General features: G+C 51.4%; 1 protein-coding gene across 9 annotated transcripts in view; it reads left to right on the top strand.

Moving 5' to 3' along the window:
• NF2 (NF2, moesin-ezrin-radixin like (MERLIN) tumor suppressor) overlaps positions 1–19,910 on the top strand; it is a 72,095-nt gene that overhangs the window by 40,546 nt on the left and 11,639 nt on the right. For 8 of the 9 annotated variants that reach the window (XM_086348616.1, XM_086348617.1, XM_086348615.1 and 5 more), the window contains exons 5-15: positions 1,366–1,434; positions 2,406–2,488; positions 4,314–4,389; positions 7,200–7,334; positions 11,284–11,358; positions 12,548–12,661; positions 15,434–15,556; positions 16,215–16,432; positions 16,977–17,082; positions 17,557–17,684; positions 19,703–19,868. In XM_086348616.1, the coding sequence (XP_086204742.1) occupies positions 1,366–1,434; positions 2,406–2,488; positions 4,314–4,389; positions 7,200–7,334; positions 11,284–11,358; positions 12,548–12,661; positions 15,434–15,556; positions 16,215–16,432; positions 16,977–17,082; positions 17,557–17,684; positions 19,703–19,868 (1,293 nt within the window). The remainder of the gene's footprint in view (positions 1–1,365; positions 1,435–2,405; positions 2,489–4,313; positions 4,390–7,199; positions 7,335–11,283; positions 11,359–12,547; positions 12,662–15,433; positions 15,557–16,214; positions 16,433–16,976; positions 17,083–17,556; positions 17,685–19,702; positions 19,869–19,910) is intronic. The other variant, XM_086348623.1, reaches the window with a different exon arrangement.

The following is a 19,910-nucleotide window of genomic DNA, read 5'->3' on the forward strand; positions in this document are numbered from 1 at the left end:
GGCTTCTACAGAAGAGTGATATGGGACGAAGACATGTTTTCCAGTTGATGAGAAACATCTTTTTTCAATCCCATGAGTGTCCATTGAAAAACACACCAGAAATCTAAACTTGAGATTCTTGGAAAGAGAGGGGTGGACCATGTCCTGATCCAATTTGGTGGGATGTAGAACCAAGAGCCAAACTTTTTTTTTTTTGCCAGTGTTGGTAGTGAAAAGCATAAATGTTTATAGAAGAATATACTAAAACACTGAGCTTTGTTGTTTTGGATCAAGAGGTAAACCACTGAATACTAATTGACAAGAGACAGGGTTTGATGTTCTATATATTTTATGGTTAGTTTCTTTTTTTAAAAAACTCATTCATTTCTGATTATTTCCTGGTCAGACTAACTTTCTAGGAAAGAAAGAGATAATTGTTTGAAATCAGGAAGTTCCAAGTTATTGTCCCCTGTGGGTACATGAAAATGCAGGGCCTATTTCTGGCCCTCCTAGTGATTCTCTCGGAGAAGGCAATGGCACCCCACTCCAGTACTCTTGCCTGGAAAATCCCATGGATGGAGGAGCCTGGTAGGCTGCAGTCAATGGGGTCGCTAAGAGACACGACTGAGCGGCTTCACTTTCACTTTTCACTTTCATGCATTGGAGAACGACATGGCAACCCACTCCAGTGTTCTTGCCTGGAGAATCCCAGGGACGGGGGAGCCTGGTGGGCTGTCGTCTATGGGGTCGCACAGAGTCGGACACGACTGAAGCGACTTAGCAGTAGCAGTACTGATTCTCTCTGCAAATTTAGGAAAATCAGTTAACCTTTTATTTGTTTTTTTGTTTTGTTTTGTTTTTGTCTGTACAGTAAGGATGACAGTGTTGGCATCAGATTTTTCCAAAGCATTTTCAGAGCCTTGAATGAAAGCTGTTAAAAATATTGCCAGCACTGTCCCCAGCTCCCACCTAGCACTTGGCTCCAATTACCAGCCACTTAGAAGTATGTGTAGGTAAGACTCTTACCACCCGATGCTAATCATATCTCACACCCAGTTGTGTTGTCTCTTTTCAAAACCTAATGTTTTGGTAGCAGTGGCTTCCTTCAGGAGTTAGAAAATGTAGCCACATTTCTCTACAAATGTCACATTCTTATTAGCACATCACCCATCCATCCCGTATGGGATTATGCAACTCTGTTCACAGATATAATCAGCTTCGTATCTTCATCCGAGGATAACAAACTAGCAGGGTTGAAATCTTGACGTGTCATCGGAATTGCATTGCTTCCCGGGAGCTGGGGGGACGGAGGCCGAGTCGACCTGTTCAGAAATGCAGTTGTCTCTAGAATCTCAATCTCTCGTTCACCTTCTCTTCTCCTTCCAGTACGGCGACTATGACCCCTCTGTTCACAAGCGGGGATTTCTGGCCCAAGAGGAATTGCTTCCAAAAAGGGTAAGATGTCAAATTTCCTGTTTGGGAAGACATAACCGAAGGACCTGCAGGAATACACGATGGCTGTATCGAGAACGTTTTCATGAATGTTTTGTTATCAGTCTTGAGTAAAGATTTGTGGAATTCCTTTGGGGTTGTCAGGACAGGCTTGGCCTGTAGTTGGTCCTTTGTTTAGAGGTGGGTGAGCAACACTGGTTCCCAGGGAGCGGTATGGAGCAACCTGAGTTCAGCCCAGCAAAGTGAGCTGTTTGTAGCTGCAGGGGGCAGGTGGATGGGTGGGTGCTGTAGCTTTTAATCCCTGGTGTCTTTGGTCTGGCTGATTATCCACAGAAGCAGGCCTGCCCTCTCTTTAGCCACTTCTGATTCTCTAGCTCCACTCAGCTGTCGTGTGTGATAAAGGCCTGCTCCCCCCTTTCCCCTGGTTTGACCTGCGCCCCTGATGGCTTCTGTAAGAGTCAAAGGCAGCTCTCAGGCCAGGGAGTCCTGCTAATGAGCAAGGTCCTGCCTCTGGGCTGGACGGCCCAGGAGAGAGGGGCCACTGCCAGCCCAAGGAATGGTGCAGCCTTCTGAGTTGTGACTCAAGTTGAACGATGCTCATTTACTCACCCACCTCTGCTTGTGACTGGCCCCCTGTATGCTGCTTCTGGGGCTCCCCTCGTGGCCCAGATGGTAAAGAATCTGCCTGTGATGTGGGAAACCCAGGTTCAGTCTCTGAGTGGGGAAGATCCCCAGGAGAAGGGAATAGCTACCCACTCCAGTATCCTTGCCTGGAGAATTTCATGGACAGAGGAGCCTGGAGGGCTACAGTCCATGGGGTCACAAGGGGTCAGACACAACTGAGCGGCTAACACACACACACACGTACACATGCCTTGCTATTTTGTAAAAATGATGCGTAATTATCAAAAAGGCACACAGTACTCAAACTTCCTTTGTGTGTGGGTTTTCTGTTTTGCTCTCTTCCCCGCCAGGTAATAAATCTGTATCAGATGACTCCGGAAATGTGGGAGGAGAGGATCACAGCCTGGTACGCGGAGCACCGAGGCCGAGCCAGGTGAGGCTGCTCCTCGCTGATGGACGTTTCCCCGTGGGCCTCTTTTTCCTTTTTTAAGGAACTGCAAAACTGGGACGTGCTTGTTGAACAAAATGCAGTACCGGAGTACACAAAAGGAAAAGGGAGCGCTGGCAGCCGCTCCGGGCTCCGGCATTGTGTGTGTCCATTTGCTATCGCGTGGAGGCGTGGGCACTCCCGCCTGTCGGGATGTGCAGACCTGCCGCATCCAGAGCTCATTTAGGTCCCTTTTAAGATTCCTGTTGTGTGCGTGCCCCGTAGCTTTTGCGTCCATTCCTTGACTGATGGCGTTTGGAGTAGCTGTAGGTCTCAGTTTCACAGAATGTTCTGCAGTATACAATCTTACATCATGATATACTTGTATGAGTCGTTCTGAGGAGACATCCTTCAGAAGAAAAAGAGTTGCTGAGTCAAAGGAGGTGAGCGTTTTGTGTCTCAAAAGGTGCCTCCCAAATCGTCCTGCAAAAAGACTGTACCTTTTTACATGCCCGTGGGCAGAGTGTGAAAGGGCCCCACCTCCCTCCCCCATCCAATCCCCAACAATTACCAATCTAACTTTTGTGATCTCAAAGGTGAAATTTTGTATCTCAAGTATCATTAGCTTTTCCCCAATCACTTTGGAAATTAATCATCTTCTCCTTAGCCTTTAACATATTTTTTTTCCTGTTTTTCAAACCAACTTCCTATGACATTTTTTTTAACTCTTAAAAAAAGTGTACCAGAAAGTGGACAAGTCATAAATGTAACACTTGATGGACTCCTACCAAGTGAAAACACCAGATGATCCCCCTTCATTCCTCCCCAGAGCTGACCACTCTCCTACACCCGACTCCATGGGTTAGTGTGGTCAGTTTTAAAGATTATGTAAGTTCGATCAGTTTCTGTTATCTGGGCCTCACTTCTTTTACTCAGGGTGTTGTATGATTTGGGCTTGTGGCCTGTAGCGGTGGCCCCCCTTTCTTTTTCATTGCTATGTAGTATTCCACTGTGTTAATAGCCCACACACCATTTATCCACCCCGCTGTTGACAGGCATTTAGATTGCTGGGTTGTTTCCTGGTTTTTGTTGTTATGAATAACATTAAACAATCTTCCGAACAATGGTACATCAACAATACATGTGTGATTTCAAGTTACTTCAGTTTGTCACCACGGTGTCCCCTCGGGGTTGAATTTTTAAAATTCATTTGAGGCCATTTTCAGATTGGAGAAGAGAAGAAGGCAGATCATAGACTTAAGATGTTTCAACACTCTACCTGTCTGAGAGTTTTTTGCAAGTCATCACTACTTCAGGAGCTGCCTTTAAGTCTGACTCATAACTTAGAAATGGGCGTCCTGGCTGGGGTTCTACAGCCTGGATTGCTCTCACCCCGACCTCCAGCAACACCCAAAGGAATGAGATCAGGAAGGGAGCTCTCAGGTTGCTTGCAGACAGAGATGCTTTGTTACCAAAACCTTCTAGGTGAAGAAATCACGCAGTTGGATAAAGCAACAGCTGAAATAAAATTGTGAACATCCAGATCCATTTGAGGGAGCAGATACACCACGTGCTCATCTCTAATTACTTGAGATGGGTGTCACTGTTTACCAAGGGCAAAGCGTGAAATTGAAGCCAAGAGACACGCTAATGAATCTGTTCTCTGGTTTTCACGGGGATGGGAAGTTCTGCCTGACCTCAGTGTGGTTAATAGACTCAGGGTTGGGCAGAGCCGGGCTGGGAGCTGGCGGGCTCACGTCTTCACGTGGGTTCGAGGCTCAGCTTGGCGCCCGCCACCCTCCAGTGACGGAGTCTTTCCTTCTCTTCGCAGGGACGAAGCGGAGATGGAGTATTTAAAGATAGCTCAGGACCTGGAGATGTATGGCGTGAACTACTTCACAATCCGGGTATGTGGAAGCCCCTGCGAGTTCCCGGGGCGTAGAGGGAGGCGGAGTCAGGGGCAGACTGCTAAAACGGGTCCTTCCTGGTCCCAGGGTGCAGACACTTGGCCGGCTCAGTGGCCAACACGGGAAGAGGCAGGGAAGAGGGTCCGAGCGCCCCCGTTTCTATTCCGGGCCTTCAATTAGATGCTAGGTAATGAAGTGTTGGTGGAGCCTCGGGGGGGCCCGTCTGAATGCTCTGGTGGAACATTCGATTATTTCTGGCTCTGTGAGATCCGGGCCCACGGGGATCACCTGTAAATACTTTCTCCCCTCAGGACACGAGGAGAGTAAAGCTGCTTTTACAGATTACTGATTTGTTTGGGTGGGAACTCTCCCTGGCAGGCTAATTGGTTTTCTACTCAGACCATTAATACTCCGCTGTCCTCTGGGAACCTGTGGCTTGTACACTGGAGAAGCGTTTGTTTTCAACCCCCCGTCCATCCCTCAGAGCATCTTTTTTAATTTTTGTTTTAGCACCCTGAGCATTTTTCTCCCAAGGTTCTGTTGCTGGATGCAGTGCCTTCCAAAGAATTCATGCGATTTGCTGACCTATTTCATAGCCAGTTCCAAACTGTAAATGAGCAGACAGTTAAAAAAAACCATCCGCACTGGGCCACCTTAGTCATTACAGTTAAGGCTTGCTTTCCTTTTTGGAGTGTCCATAAATTTTGTATTTGTTGTTGTTTAATCACTAAGTCATGTCCTACTCTTTGAGACCCCATGGACTGTAGCCTGCCAGGCTCCTCTGTGCATGTAATTTCCCAGGCAAGAATACTGGAGTGGGTTGCCATTTCCTTCTCCAAAATTTTGTATTACGTTTAGGTAAATTGAAACACATTTAAAATACCCTCGGGATAGCTTTCTACTTTGTTTTCTAAATACATATCTTTAATGGATCATTTGCATAAAATAAGGTGCACTGACAAATCATGTCATTTTGTACAGTGTACAAATGCCTAAAAGGTTTTCCATGATAATGCTGAAGGTTGTTTTGTAAAATGTTATCAATTCATATTTGCTGATCATTTGGTTTCTTTAAGGGCAGACTCATTTGACACATTTCTGTGGTTTTGTCCATACAGCTTCTCTTGCCCCACCACCTACATTGTAGAGAACTGGATCTTTATAATTCTTTAAAAAAAAAACAAAAACAGTTTCTTTGGGGGCACTAATTCTACAGCAGCAGTCAGACTACATTATACTATCGTGTGCGTGTATGTCTCATATTGCATGACAGATGAGGGTAAGGAGTATTTTAGTGTCTTAGCATTAACGTTCCTAAAATTTCTCCATCATCTAAGGAAGCTGTGTGCTTGAAACAATTTAAAAGGGGCCTCTTCAGTCCTCGCCTCTCTCTGTTTATTCTCTAAAAGTCTTGGAATCATCATGATAGGAGACAAGAGGGTGGGATCCATTTTTTTTCCCCTCTAAAAATTTAAGTTAGAAACATAATGAAATATCTTGTTTTCCAAAATGTAGATTTTGAAAGCACAAAGCCTCACTTGTGTTAATGCAGTGGTTTTAAGAGCCCTGCAGACGAGCTCACGACTCCCTCACGCTTTGGTGATCGCACCTGACTCCAGGGTGTTAGATGGAGTAAAAAGATTTTCTCCTCCACCTGCTGTTACTTGGTACTTCTCCTCACAGTCGGGGCATGTCCTTTGCTTGCCGACCTGTTTTCCTGCCCTGGAGTCTTGGTTCCTATTGCTTGTTGTCAGCAAGGGAGTCAGACGCAGGGAGCTGGCCACCACCGCTGTTCGAGGGCCAGACTGCACAGGGCAGGGGCCCACACCCGCACCCGAGGAGGTGCGCACTGGTCCGCAACGTGAGGGCCCAGGGCATCGCCCTCCGGGGTGCTGGGTGCTGGCTGGACCACCATTAGAGGCATAGCCTGCATGCAACCTGTCAATTTTCAAACAGCTTTATTGGAGTGTAATTTACTTTCAATTCATTTTGATATTTTTTTCTCCCCAGTATCTTACAATAAAAAATTTCCAACATACAGGGAAGTTGGAAGACTTTGGAGTAAGGACCTGTGTGCACCCGCTGCCTGGATTCCAGTGGACAGTTTACTATAGCAAACTTGCTTTATCACATTGAAACTGCATTTTCAAGTAAAATAAGGCCACCTGATCACAGCTCGTAGAACTTTCTTTCTGGTAGTACAACCACCTCTCCTTTTAACATGAGGGGTGTTTAACCCTACAGGTTTTTATTCTACATCTGTGATAAGCCGGCTATATAATTAGCAGTAACAACACTTCCATTACCGCTGTTTTAGCCTCTGACACTTCCCAGGTGGCTCAGTGATATAGACTCACCTGCCAATGCAGGAGTCGTGGATTTGATCCCTGGGTTGAAAGATCCCCTGGAGAAGGAAATGGCAACCCACTTGAGTATTCTTGCCTGGAAAATAACATGGACAAAGGAGCCTGGTGGGCTCCTATCCATGGGGTTGCAAAGAGCTGGACACATCTTAGGACTGAGCATGCACACTCACACTTTGTCTCTTGCTGGCAAAGGTGCAAGGTACCTGAGGTGGTGACGGGTGCCCCCAGTGACCCGTCCATGGGACACACCAGTCGTAAGAACCGTCTCATGTGGCCTCCCTTGCCCCAGAGCAGAAGGCTGGAGGCCCCTCCAGGTTCGAGGACAGTGGTGATTTCTGTCAGGAGCTGTTGAAACTTGTCACATGTAATGGTCTATGTCAATGCTGAGCAAGACCTCGAGCCTCAGCCGGAGCTGACAGTGGCTATTCTCTGTCGAATCTACAGAATAAAAAGGGCACAGAGCTGCTGCTTGGAGTGGATGCTTTGGGGCTTCACATTTATGACCCTGAGAACAAGCTGACCCCCAAGATCTCCTTCCCGTGGAACGAAATCCGGAACATCTCCTATAGCGACAAGGAGGTAGGATGAGTACACAGCAGACACCCCGGCAGCCCAACGGAACCTTCTCTGTCTCTCCTCCTTCCGGAGCAGCCCAGGCCAGCCTGCTCCTTGTTAGCAGCAAGATCCTTTAATTCCCAGGCTTTGGGTTTTTGGTTGTTGATTTTTATTGCATTTACAGAACAATATTGGCATCCTGTTTTCAAATAGTATCACTAAACCCTCCCTGCTGACTAACAAGAGACCGGGAAGATCAACTTGTCAGGACTAAGCCCCAGAGAACTGTAAACAAACCAGAAAGTAACCCTTTCTTATTCCTTGGCTTTCTATTTCTGGTGAGAATTCTGTTTGTCTCTTAAGTGTGGTGTTTATTAAACTCTCTCTGTGTCCAGAGCTTGATTCAATGTGATGCAGATATTTATATATACATAAATCTTCGTAGGGCTTCCCTTGTGGCTCAGCTGGTAAAGAATCCACCTGCAATGCGGGAGACCTGGGTTCGACCCCTGGGTTGGGAAGATCTCCTGGAAAAGGGAAGGGCTACCCACTCCAGTATTCTTGCCTGGAGAATTCCATGGATTATATAGTTAATGGCCTTGCAAAGAGTTAGACACGACTGAGAGAGACTTGTACTCATTCACTCAAATCTCCATGATATATACATGAATTGTGCATATTATATATACTATACAAATAATATATACATACCAGCAATGATATAAACAAGGATATCAGAGTAACTTGCTTATAAGAATTCAAGAATAAGGAATTTCAGATAACTTGGATGAACACCCTAACGTAGAATTCAAGTATTACTGTATAGGATGGTCCTATATAGTAATAAGGAGTCCATGGGGTTGCAAAGAGTGAGTGACTGAGCTGACTGACACAGGATGGTGACTTTTCCCAAAAGCTGTAATCCTGTGTTCATTCACTCATTCATGCATTCATGGTTAAGTTTTTAAAATCGTTTTATTTAATTAATTGATTTATTTGTGGCTGTGCTGGGTCTTCGTTGCAGTGTGTGGGCTCTCTCTAGCAGCGGTGTGAGGGCTTCTCATTGCAGTGGCTTCTCTTGTTGGGGAGCACAGGCTTTAGGGCGCTCAGGCCTCAGCAGTTGCGACTCCCAGGCTCTAGAGCATGGGCTCAATAGCGCTCTGGCTTAATTGCCCCAAGACATGAGGAATTTTAGTTCCTGGACCAGGGGTCAAACTTGTGTCCCCTGCCTTGGCAGGCAGATTCTTAACCACTGGGCCAGCAGGGAAGTCCCCCTCCCTGGTTAATTTTCAAGGAATTTTTGAGCATCTGCTTGGTGTCAGGCTTCGTGAGGGAAACAAAGATGGAGCGAATGCAATCTCAGCCCTCAAGGAAGTTCTAGTCAAGCAGTGACTCAGCTGTCATGACACATAACTGCAGCGCAAAGGGCCGGTGACAAAGAGGGTGGCGATCCGGCGCGTCCCTGCCAGCCAGCAGCTTCGCCCCGGCTCTGATTCAGCCCTCACAGGAACACCGCCGCGGGAGGAGGGGCTGTGTTCTGGCTGCTCCGCACCCCCTCGGGAAGTGGGGACCCAGAGGGAGCAGGGGAGCTGTGTCTGGCACGGGGGACACCAGCAGAAGCCACGTCCCCTGCGGTTTCCCGGGAGACACAGAGGACGAGCTCCAAGACTCAGGACACAGGGCCCAGGAATGCAGGCCCGGGCAGTGCCCCGCGATGGGCTGGTACCCGCACAGCCAGGCCCGAGCGCGGAGGGAGTGAGTAAGAGACGGCTCACGTGGTCGCCTGCAGGGCCCCCACCTCCAAGCCGGTTTCCTGTTTTTGCCCTTCCCTCGTGTAGCAGCTCTGAGGAGAGGAACACCGGGCCCCCGGTTGCCAATACGTGGCTGAGCTCCCCTCGGCCACGCTTGACGAGACAGATTGAGCCTCTTAACTCAAAACATTCTGGCTTTCAGATTTTTTGCACGTAGCCCAAGAAATGAGCATTTGAGGTATTTCTTTTTTTTTAAGGCCCTGAAATGGAAAGTTGCACGTGACTCGAAGCAGCAGTAGGTACGCCGGTAGTTTTTCATCTCTAATTTCATAAGTCTGCTTACGGCGCATCCGCACACTTGGCGTGCTAAAAGGTCCCGAGATGCTCGTCCTTCACAGAAGCCAGGCAGTGAAGGCTCCCCTTGTACAGCCCGACACGAAACTCTAATGTTCCCTCTCCTGGGGCCGGGCGCCATCACCTGCCATCACGTCAGGAACTCACGCAGCGCGGGTGGGATGTGATGGGAAGGAGCCTGGGGCGTTATCCCGCGTGCTGTGACAACACAAGTCCTGGTTTATTCCGGGTGACCCATGGATGCCGCACACGTGCCCCAGAGTGGCACAGAGCCCGTGGATTCCCCGCTCTTTGAGGTCTCCCACTGGCAGCCCTGGGGTTTGGCAGCCAGGCCAAAAATAAGCTCTCGAAATTCATAAATAGCAGCCTGCACAAGAGCAGCACTGCTTCTCAGCTCACCTGACCGAAAGCCACACAAAGGGTCGTTCCTCTGTCCTCCGTGTGCTCCCCCCTTGTTGGACAGCATAGCGTGGGAAGGAAATATCTAAGAATCGAGCTTCCCCAATGCCTTTATCTGCTTGGCAAGTCTTTCGTGGGAGTGGGCTTTTCACATCCGAAGTGCAGCTTTGGAATCTGGGCTCTGTCCGATCTCATCAGGAAGAGGTGAGAGCACCAGCTGGTGTTTTCTTTTTATGCGGCCCAGCCCCCAGTCTGGCCCTCGGGTCTCCTCCTGATTTCTCCCCCATCCCCATCCTTATTCATCTTCCTCTCCCCTTTCATTGTGAGGGTTATGTCTTCCTTCTCTACTCCAGTCCATTCTTCATCGCTCGTGACTGCATTCCTTCTCTTAACAGCATCATCAAGCCATCCCTGTGTTGGGAGGTCTGGGGTGACTCCCTGACCGCTGTCACATCGAATCTAAGCCTTGCTGATTGTCCGTCCCCAGCCCACCTCACCACCCCCAGCTCTTGCCTTCCTCCCAGTTTAGGCCCCTGGTTTTCTCTTATATATATATACCTATAACTTTATTTATTTATCTATTTGGGTGTGCTGGGTCGTCATCGCAGCACAGGCTTTTCTCTAGTTTCTGGGAGCAGGTGCTGCTCTCCAGTTGAGGTGCGCAGGCTTCTCATTGCAGCGGCATTTTTTTTCTTGTTGGGGAGCACAGGCTTTAGGGCACGCCAGCTTCAGTAGTCACGCCATGTGGGCTCAGTACTTATGGCTCCCAGGCTCTAGAACACAGGCTCAATGTTTGTGACACGTGGGTTTAGTTGCTTCAAGGCATGTGCGATCTTCCCGGATCAGGGATTGAACCTGTGTCTCCTGCATTGGCAGGCGGATTCTCTACCACTGAGCCACCAGGGAAGCCCCTCCCATGGTTTTCTCTTAGTCATCAAAGAGCTAGTGCTGTGTGTCTCTCTCTCTCACACGCACATACAAACACACACATGCACACACATTCCCATACGGTGCTCATTTCCCCATCTCTGCTTTATTTCTGTTGCTTGCCCTGTCCAGAATGCCCTTCCCACCTACCTTTTAGCTTCTCTGTCATGTTCTTTGACCAGCATGTCCCTCCTACTCTGAGGATTTGAGATCTGTGCCACCCAGCGAGGTAGTGATGATTGATGTGACCTGTCGAGCTGTTGATGGTGGTTGGTTTAGTTCTGGCCAGGTTGAGAGCCTCCTTAAGGCTGCCTTAGACTGCGGGGTGGCCCGTCCAGCATTGGCCTCAAGGTCGGGCCCACCTAAGGTTTAACTTCAGGTTTCCAAGCCCAAGATGGTGCTAAGAACCCAGCTTCCAGGATCCTGAACCTCCTGGGATGAGGATCTTTGCCAGGGGGTCACCACCTTTGTGGAATTGCCCAGTTGGTGGTAGGGCTCTAGGCTGTCGGAAACCGAAGCTGTTTTCTGCTTTTTCCTTTCAGTTTACCATTAAGCCTTTGGATAAGAAAATCGATGTCTTCAAATTTAACTCCTCAAAGCTTCGTGTCAATAAGCTGGTAAGTTAAGATCCTGGTTTTTATTATGGATTGTAGTTTTTCTGTGAAACTGAAAGCCTTTTTCAACCAGTATCAGAGCAACATGTTGTGAGGTGTAAAATGATAACCCGCGTGGCATGTGCTCTCCTGATCAGCCTTGAAAGACTTCTCTTTAGCTTCACCAGAAGAGGCACACTTACGGGCTTCCCTGGTGGCTCAGTTGGTAAAGAATCTGCCTGTGATGCAGGAGATTTGGATTCTATCCGTGGGTCGGAAAGATCCCGTGGAGAAGGAAATGGCAACCCATCCAAGTATTCTTGCCTGGAAAATCCCATGGACAGAAGAGCCAGAGTTGAACATGACTTAGCCACTAAACCACCACAGCAAAGAGTCAAATCTACATTTTGTGATGAGGAACTTTTTTTTTTAAGTTATTTTTATTAAAGTACTTCATACCTATGAAAGGATAAGTATAATGTATCTGTGAGGTGTAAAGAATGACAGGAATAAACAACTCCTTAGCCACCACCCAGCTTTAAGAAATGCCACACTCCCGGACCTCCCTGGTGGCCCAGTGCTTGACTGAGGCTCTGTGCTCACACTGCAGGAGACATGGGTTCAGTCTCTGGTTGGAGAAGTTCCACCCACCATGCAGTCTGGCAGAACAAAAAGGAAAAAAGAAACAGCACACTCCCATCACTGTGGGAACCCCCTCCCACACTGGCACCCTGCCAGCCCCCTGCTTCCCAAGGGTGACCAGTGTTCTCAGCTGTGTGCTAAGTATCCCCGCCTGATATTCAAGAACTTTTATTTCAAGTAGGGCAAAACAAGGATACTAGCAAATTTTGTATGTTCTTAAAATGTATATATGTGCTGTCAACTGTATTCCTCTGTTACTTGCCTTTTTTACCTTTTCTTTTTTGTGTGTGTGTGATTTATCCATGTTGATGCTTAAAAATATGGTCCTGAGTGACTGAGCACACACACACTTCACTGCTGTATAGTATTCCATTGTGTATTATATGAAACGTATATTTTTTTTTCCTCCACGCTCCTGTTAGTAGACAGTCAAGTGCTTTCTGCGTCTTGTGTCTGCCCACTGGTGTGCACAGGCAGTCGCTGCCCCGGAGTTCAGAGTACGTCTCCGTGTAGCTCTGCACGCAGCCCGTGTCCACGGGTGTTCACACATCCCCTGCTTTCCTGGCCGCAGATTCTCCAGCTGTGTATTGGGAATCACGACCTGTTTATGAGGAGAAGGAAGGCCGATTCTTTGGAAGTCCAACAGATGAAAGCCCAGGCCAGGGAGGAGAAGGCCAGAAAGCAGGTGAGCAGGTGTTGGAGCTGCTGCTGTTGCCCCGTGGGGGCCTCTGCCTGGAGGTAAGGGGTGGCCGTCCTCTGATCGTGAAAGTGCCTATGCTATGCTATGCTAAGTCACTTCAGTCGTGTCCGACTCTGTGTGACCCCATAGACGGCAGCCACCAGGCTCCCCCGTCCCTGGGATTCTCCAGGCAAGAACACTGGAGTGGGTTGCCATTTCCTTCTCCAATGCATGAAAGTGAAAAGTGAAAGCGAAGTCGCTCAGTCGTGTCCGACTCTTAGCGACCCCATGGATTGCAGCCTACCAGGCTCCTCCATCCATGGGATTTTCCAGGCAAAAGTACTGGAGTGGTATCTCATACTATCCCTGTTGGATCTTTCTGGCCGATGAATAAATGATGGTGGGAGTCAGCTCTGGAAATGAGGAATAAACTGTAACAGGTATCTCAAAGACACGTCCCTGGTTATTTCTCCAGTGAAGCGAGTGAAGTGTGGTCAGCGCAGGTTCGGGCAGAGACAGCCAAACCTACACGCATCTATCCGTCCATCTTTCTATCCATCCATCCACGCATCCATCCATCTCTGGTCCGTGCAGCTAAGCTTTCATTCTTTCTGCCTGCCCGTCTCCTGTGCCCAGCCTTGTTCTTTTCTAATTAGCTGGTGATGGAATACAGGGCACACCCAGCAGCCCGCTGACAGAATGCTAATTAGACCCTGGCCGCACTTCCCCGCTGCAGGTCAGGCCGGGCGGCGCAGGGGCCGCACTGGGAGGCGCCGGGAGCCTCCGTTAGCATCCGTTATCATCAGCCCGGACCACCCGCATCATTGTTTTCCGCTTATAGACCTTTCCGACTCACCGAAACCCACACGGCCTATGTGAGCCTCACTGCTGCAAATGTCAGTCGAGGTTGTGGGTGAACCACCAGACAGGAGCAGCAGCTGCGATCAGCTGCCCTCGGATGTGCAGGCTCGGAGGGTGATGATCGGTCTGTGTGCAGCTCTCTACTTCGAATCCTCCAAAGACGCTGGCTCCCGGCCCCGGGATTTAGGATGAAATGCCCAGTTGGATCCACTGTGCTCCCAGCTCTCCGTCTCTTGAGACGCTCTCTTGAGACGTCAGGCCACAGACATACTCACTGGGATGCTTTGTGTGTGTGTGAGGTGGGGTGGGGGAGGGCAGTGGAATGGGTTGTGTTGGACAAGAAATGCTCGTGGGTCAGCGCAGGGTCATAGAGGCAACTTCAAAAAGAGCCCTCTGCCCTCCTTATCAGCAGAGCAGAGCTTAGAAGCGAGAGACCTGAACAGGGCAAGGAAGCGTATAAGCCTCCAGGCTGTGCAGAGAGTAACATGAACACACCCCTGACCCACGCTGCTGGGAAGACGGCAGATGCACGTTCCTGACATCTGGCAGCCGCAGGTCAGGGGCTCCGTGGCCCAGCAGGACAGACATTGACCTTGGTGCCACACATGGGACTTAGTCTGAGACCCCGGTGAATGACTTAACCTGCCAGGCCTCCATTTTCTCATCTGTCAAGTGGAGCTGAGAATCTGTCTTCTGCGTCTCAGATCAAAGGATACGCTGTACCTGTGGGTCTTTGCGGCCAAAACCGCTTTGCAAACGGGGACATTCCTTAAGATTGGGGTGGAGGTCTCAGAGAAGGCGCAGTGCTGGGAGCAGAAGGGATTGTAGGCGTTTTTCAAGCAGATGATAACGGGGATCTAGTCATCCACGTAATGGAGATTCTAACATGGTAGAAATCGAGAACAAATTGGCCAAGTTTTTCATTGACCTGGAAGAGGAAAACTGAAGAAGAATTTACAGGATTTTATTGCTTGTCTTTGCATTATTCCTTCGATGCCCAATGCCTTTTTTTTTTTTTTTGCTTAGTATTTAGAAAAAGCATCAGTCTTAGAAATCTTGAGTTGGGGAGAAGGTTAAAGCAAGAAATAAGTTGTTAGATGTGCTTTAATTATTTAAGAAAGAAAATGGTGCAGTGGTCACTTCTGGCTCCTGCTTTCTGAACACAGCTAGGGCCCTAAGATCACAGAGAATACCGCTTGTCCTCTACTTGTTCCCCTTATTAAGCTCGGCATGTGGCCCAATTAATTCAGCGATCCAGAAGGCCAGTGGTGGTGGCTTAGCGCTGGTGCTGCGAGGAGCGGGCCCCGTCCCCTCCCGGCTCCTTCCTGTCCCAGGCCTGGCTCGGGAGTTGCCTCCGCATGAGGCTGTGGGGTCTGTACCTCGGCTGCTGCCACCTCCCCTGGAAAGTACAGCGTTTGAGCTGTTGATGCCTCACACGGACAACTTCATCTCCGAGGGTCAGAGGCGAGAGTGGAGCCGTTGCCGATGAGACTAGGGGTATGGGAGGGGTCCGTGGGTGCAGGGGAGAAGGCAGTCTGTCTCTGCAGCTGCCCCTTGGGAGGAGGAGCCTGCATTGCATCCTTTGAGCCGCAGAGCAGGGCCACCAGGGTCTCCCTGCACAAGCACTGTGTTGGCCAAGTAGCTGCTTCTGCACCCACCATGCACGAACGCGCCTGTCCATCCCGGTGGAGGCTGGCTCAGCGTTCCACTGTTTGTTCATTTACCGCTTGATGATTTTTCAAGGAGCACGGCTTGCCACTCAACAAGCTGGTTCAGAAGGATGGAGGGTGGTGGGCAAGGGGAGTCACCCTGGGTCCCTAAAGTGCAGGGAGGAAAAGGGTTCTCAGAGGGAGACCCTGGCACTGGCGTGCCGCAGGTTGCGGGCCCCCGTGACCAGTGGCCGCACCTCCCCCCCAGATGGAGCGGCAGCGCCTCGCTCGGGAGAAGCAGATGCGAGAGGAGGCTGAACGCACGCGGGATGAGCTGGAGAGGCGGCTGCTGCAGATGAAGGAAGAGGCGACGATGGCCAACGAAGCCCTGGTGACGTCCGCGGGGCTGGGTCCCGGGAGGCCTCCCTCGGGCTCAGGGTTAGGCCCCGAAGACCATGGAGTAGCCACTTGCTTTGACGTTTCGGCTTAAAAAAAAAATTGCTTTCTTTCCACCTGTGTTTGCAGGAGCAGATTTAGGCTGAGTTCAGCCTCCCAGGGCAGGCAAACTTCACTCACCGTGGGTCACCTTTCCCCGGGGGAGTCTCAGCCTTGGCCCCCCGCTCATCGGGCCAGGTGGTCCCCTGGTGGGGGCCGTCCTGTCCACTGAGGGCTGGTTGGCCGTGTCCCTGGCCTCTGCCCGCTGGATTCCCCATTTGTGACAATCAAAGTCATTTCTAGACACTGTGACGTGTCCCATGAGGGGACAGTCGCCCCACTTTCGAACCACTTATTTAAAGAGAGAGAAGGACAGAGTTAAGCTGGTTTTCTCCCTCATAAAGTGTGCCCTCAGCTCAAATGGGACCCTGTGGATGGACCCCCTGAAGGGCCTTCTCAGCAGTTGAAGGGTGTGGCTTGGGGACCAGCAGGGCCCCAGGGTGTCCAAGACACTGGTTCTTGCTGACCTGGGCATCTGAGGCCTGAGCAGGGTGGGAGGACAGGATCGGGACCCCCCCCCCCCCATTCCCGCTGAACCGCGCTCCTCTCTGCAGATGCGGTCGGAGGAGACGGCCGACCTGTTGGCCGAAAAGGCCCAGATCACGGAGGAGGAGGCGAAGCTCCTGGCCCAGAAGGCGGCAGAGGCTGAACAGGAGATGCAGCGCATCAAGGCCACAGCCATCCGGACGGAGGAGGAGAAGCGCCTGATGGAGCAGAAGGTGCTGGAGGCTGAGGTACTGGCGCTGAAGATGGCTGAGGAGTCGGAGAGGAGGTGAGCGGGTCCCCCCACCACCGGTCCATCTCCCGGGCTGGCCAGAGGCCCCTTCCCGCGTGGCCAGAGGGGCTGGAGCCGGGCGAGCACAGGGATGCAGTTCTCTGGTTCCACAGACCGCAGCCCGGCCATGCCTTTGCACTGAGCCCCTGTGCCTCGGATGGTCATGTTTGCAGGAAAACTGCTGAGCTTATCCACAGGCTGCTTTTAGCTGAGGAGACATGAGACTTTTCTTACATTTACGCAATACACTTCTTTTCCCTTTTTTTTTGAGGGGCACGTGGGAAGACAGCAGTATTCACCATGCCCTACACGGGGGAGTGGGGCTGGACAGGCCACCCTGGCTCATGGCCAGGTCCAAGGATGGGACTCTGGTCTGTGCTTTGCAAAGACAGTTCGAGGCTCTCAGTTGTCCTTGTCCCGCAGCTATCAGATGAACACTGGCTCGTTCCTAGTCTGAACTTCCTAGAGGGGTTCCACTTTCATGTACCTCCAGCTCCTCCTGTGTCTTCTGTGGAGTTGACGGCCCCTCCTCTCCTTGCAGGGCCAAGGAGGCCGATCAGCTGAAGCAGGACCTGCAGGAAGCCCGCGAGGCAGAGCGAAGAGCCAAGCAGAAGCTGCTGGAAATCACCACCAAGCCCACGTACCCGGTGAGCCTGGGCTGCCAGCCACCCTGCTTCTAGCCTCATAGATTCCCTGCCCTCCCAGCCCTCAGGTTCCCTTGCGGGGCCCTCAGGGCTACTGTTAAGCAAATGCATGGCAGAGTGAGCAGTGCAGAACATTCTAGGGCCTCGAAAGTGAGATGGGGTGTAGGGAGGCAACATGGTTTAAGCAGAGGAACAGAGCAGGAAGTACAAAATAGTGGTCCAAAAGACTAACAAACAATACTGTTTACAGCCTTGTAGGGCAGGTGGTGGGAGAGGTCTGTTGGGGCCGTATTTCAGGTGACCATCTGATCTGGGAGGAGAAAGTCATCCAGTCTCGTTGCCTCGCCTCCATCCGCTTTAGGGGTGGGCGCGCTGGGCCCAGGGCCTCTGTGGCCTCTGGAGGGTCAATGGCCGACATGGCAGTGCCCTCCGTTCTGGGGAACCAACCCTTCTGATGATCAGGTTTCTCCTTCACAGCCCATGAACCCACTCCCAGCACCGCTGCCTCCCGACATGGCAAGCTTCAGCCTCACTGGCGACAGCCTGTCTTTCGACTTCAAGGACACCGACATGAAGCGGCTTTCCATGGAGATAGAGAAAGAGAAGTACGGAGTCCCTGGCCTCCCTGGGGCCCCACGTGGGCAGCCTGTCCCTAACCCCATGAAGGTTTGCTCTGTCCTTGCCCACCAGACATTCAAGCACTCTTGCCTGTCTCTCCCGGCTGCTCCCCTCTTTGTGGGCTTGCCTGGTGGCTCAGGCGGTAAAGAATCCACCTGCAGTGCAGGAGACCTGGGTTCCATCCCTGGGTCGGGAAGACCCCCTGGAGAAGGGCACCCACTCCAATATTCTGGCCTGGAGAATCCCGTGGATAGAGGAGCCCGACGGGCTACAGTCCACGGGGTCGCAAAGAGGCGGACATGACTGAGTGACGAACGCTTTCACAATTGTCCACCGAGAGGAGCTTCCTGATTGGAAATGAAGAGCGGTAGACCAGCATTCTGTCTTCCAGGATAAAAATGACACCTGACGGGTGACCCGGAGTTTACAGTGGCTTCAGAGCTCACCCACAGTCTAGGACTGGTTGTTGGGGGTCTCCCAGCCAGTCAGACCCTGTTCAGGTGGTGGTCATGCTCTGACCTGGTGGTGGAACATGTTTCCTAGTGTGTTCTCTGGCGGCCGAGCTCAGCCCGCCCTGAGCTGACCTCCTTGTTTACTTTATGGTTGGGGGCTGTGGCCCTGAGATGGAAGGGAGCCTCCCCCCTACAAAGGACATCTAACCGGGGTCCCCTGCTCTGAGCCGTAGGTGAATCAGCCAGCCACCACCCCGGCCAGGGGACTGTCATGGCAGCTACCTGGCATGGGGCGCCTGGTGACACAGATCTTTAGCGTTCATTTCATTACCACCAACTGACTTCAGAGGCAGGCCTAGTGTTCCTGTTATCAACAGGAGCCCAGACTTGGAGTGCCTAGGAAGTCCCCCCCAGCACCGCACTGTGGATGAGGGACAAATCGGGGGTTCAGCCCCTCGCCCACCTGAGTCTGTAGGGCAGGTGCCTTCACCTTGCTCGGTGTCCTCAGGTACCCGGCTTGGTGCCCAGCATGGGCAGCCCCAGGCTGGGCAGTGTGTCCTGGGGACAGAAGGCCCCAGCGTCTCTGACTATGGTGCCCGTGGTGTGAGTTCCCCTCCCCCTTCCCCACATCCTAGGCATGTTCAGCGTTGATCCTGGTCATAATCGGGGTGAGCTGCGTCCTGTCCATTCCCTGCTCTTTTACAGTTTATGTTTCCTTACTCAGTCCCCATGAGCATCTAGGCAGAGTCCATAACCAGCCTTGGGCCCAGTCTGCCTGGCTGCGCCCAAGCAGTCAGACACCCCAAGCAGCGTGCCTGCCTGCAGATGGTGGCGGGCGTCTTTCTCTTCCCGGTGTTGGCTGTGTGAGCATCTGTCGTCGTTAGGAGATGATGGCCCAGAGCAAGTAGGGATGGGGCCATGGCCTGTCCGAGAGGTCCACCGGAATGGAGTCAGTTCTCCAAGAAGGGCGTGGCTTCCCTGGTGGCTCAGACGGTAAAGCGTCTGCCTGCAATGCAGGAGACCCAGGTTGGATCCCTGGGTCTGGGAGATCCCCTGGAGAAGGAAAAGGCAACCCACTCCAGTGTTCTTGCCTGGAAAATCCCACGGACAGAGGAACCTGGCAGGTTATACAGTCCATGGGGTCACAAAGAGTCGGACGTGACTATGCAACTTCCATTTTGAGACGAGGACATTGTTCTGGGTTCTGGGAGGCTAGCTTCTCGTGTTGTTTCTTGGACAGAAATTAGAAGCTCTCTGTTAGCCGTTACTACTGGTAGGATAGCTTACTGAGGCTTTCTTCTGCTCCCTTCTGCTTAATCCTGACCTCGGCTCTGTGATCGTCATCCCTACTTCATGGACGAGAAACAGATGTGGAGCAGTTAAGGGACTGGCCCAAGATCCCCCGGCCCATGAAAGGCTGAGCAGAGACCTGAACCCCCCCTAGCTCAGGCTCCGGATCCCCGGGCCGAGCCGCTCGTGGGTCTGTGGCCTCTGAGCCACAGCGGGTCTCGCCCTCTGCCAGCCCCGCAACACGCTTGTCCTCTCACCGGCAGAGTGGAGTACATGGAGAAGAGCAAGCACCTGCAGGAGCAGCTCAACGAGCTCAAGACCGAGATCGAGGCCCTGAGACTCAAAGAACGGGAGACGGCCTTGGACATGCTGCACAACGAGAACTCTGATCGGGGTGGCGGCGGCAGCAAGCACAACACCATCAAAAAGGTACCGGCTCGCCCGTCTTCTGTGCTTAGGACGGCCGCTCGC

Source organism: Bos grunniens, chromosome 17 (genome assembly GCF_055505025.1).
Source record: "Bos grunniens cultivar Pamir isolate PY7600 chromosome 17, Bosgru_T2T1.0, whole genome shotgun sequence".
NCBI lineage: Eukaryota > Metazoa > Chordata > Mammalia > Artiodactyla > Bovidae > Bos > Bos grunniens.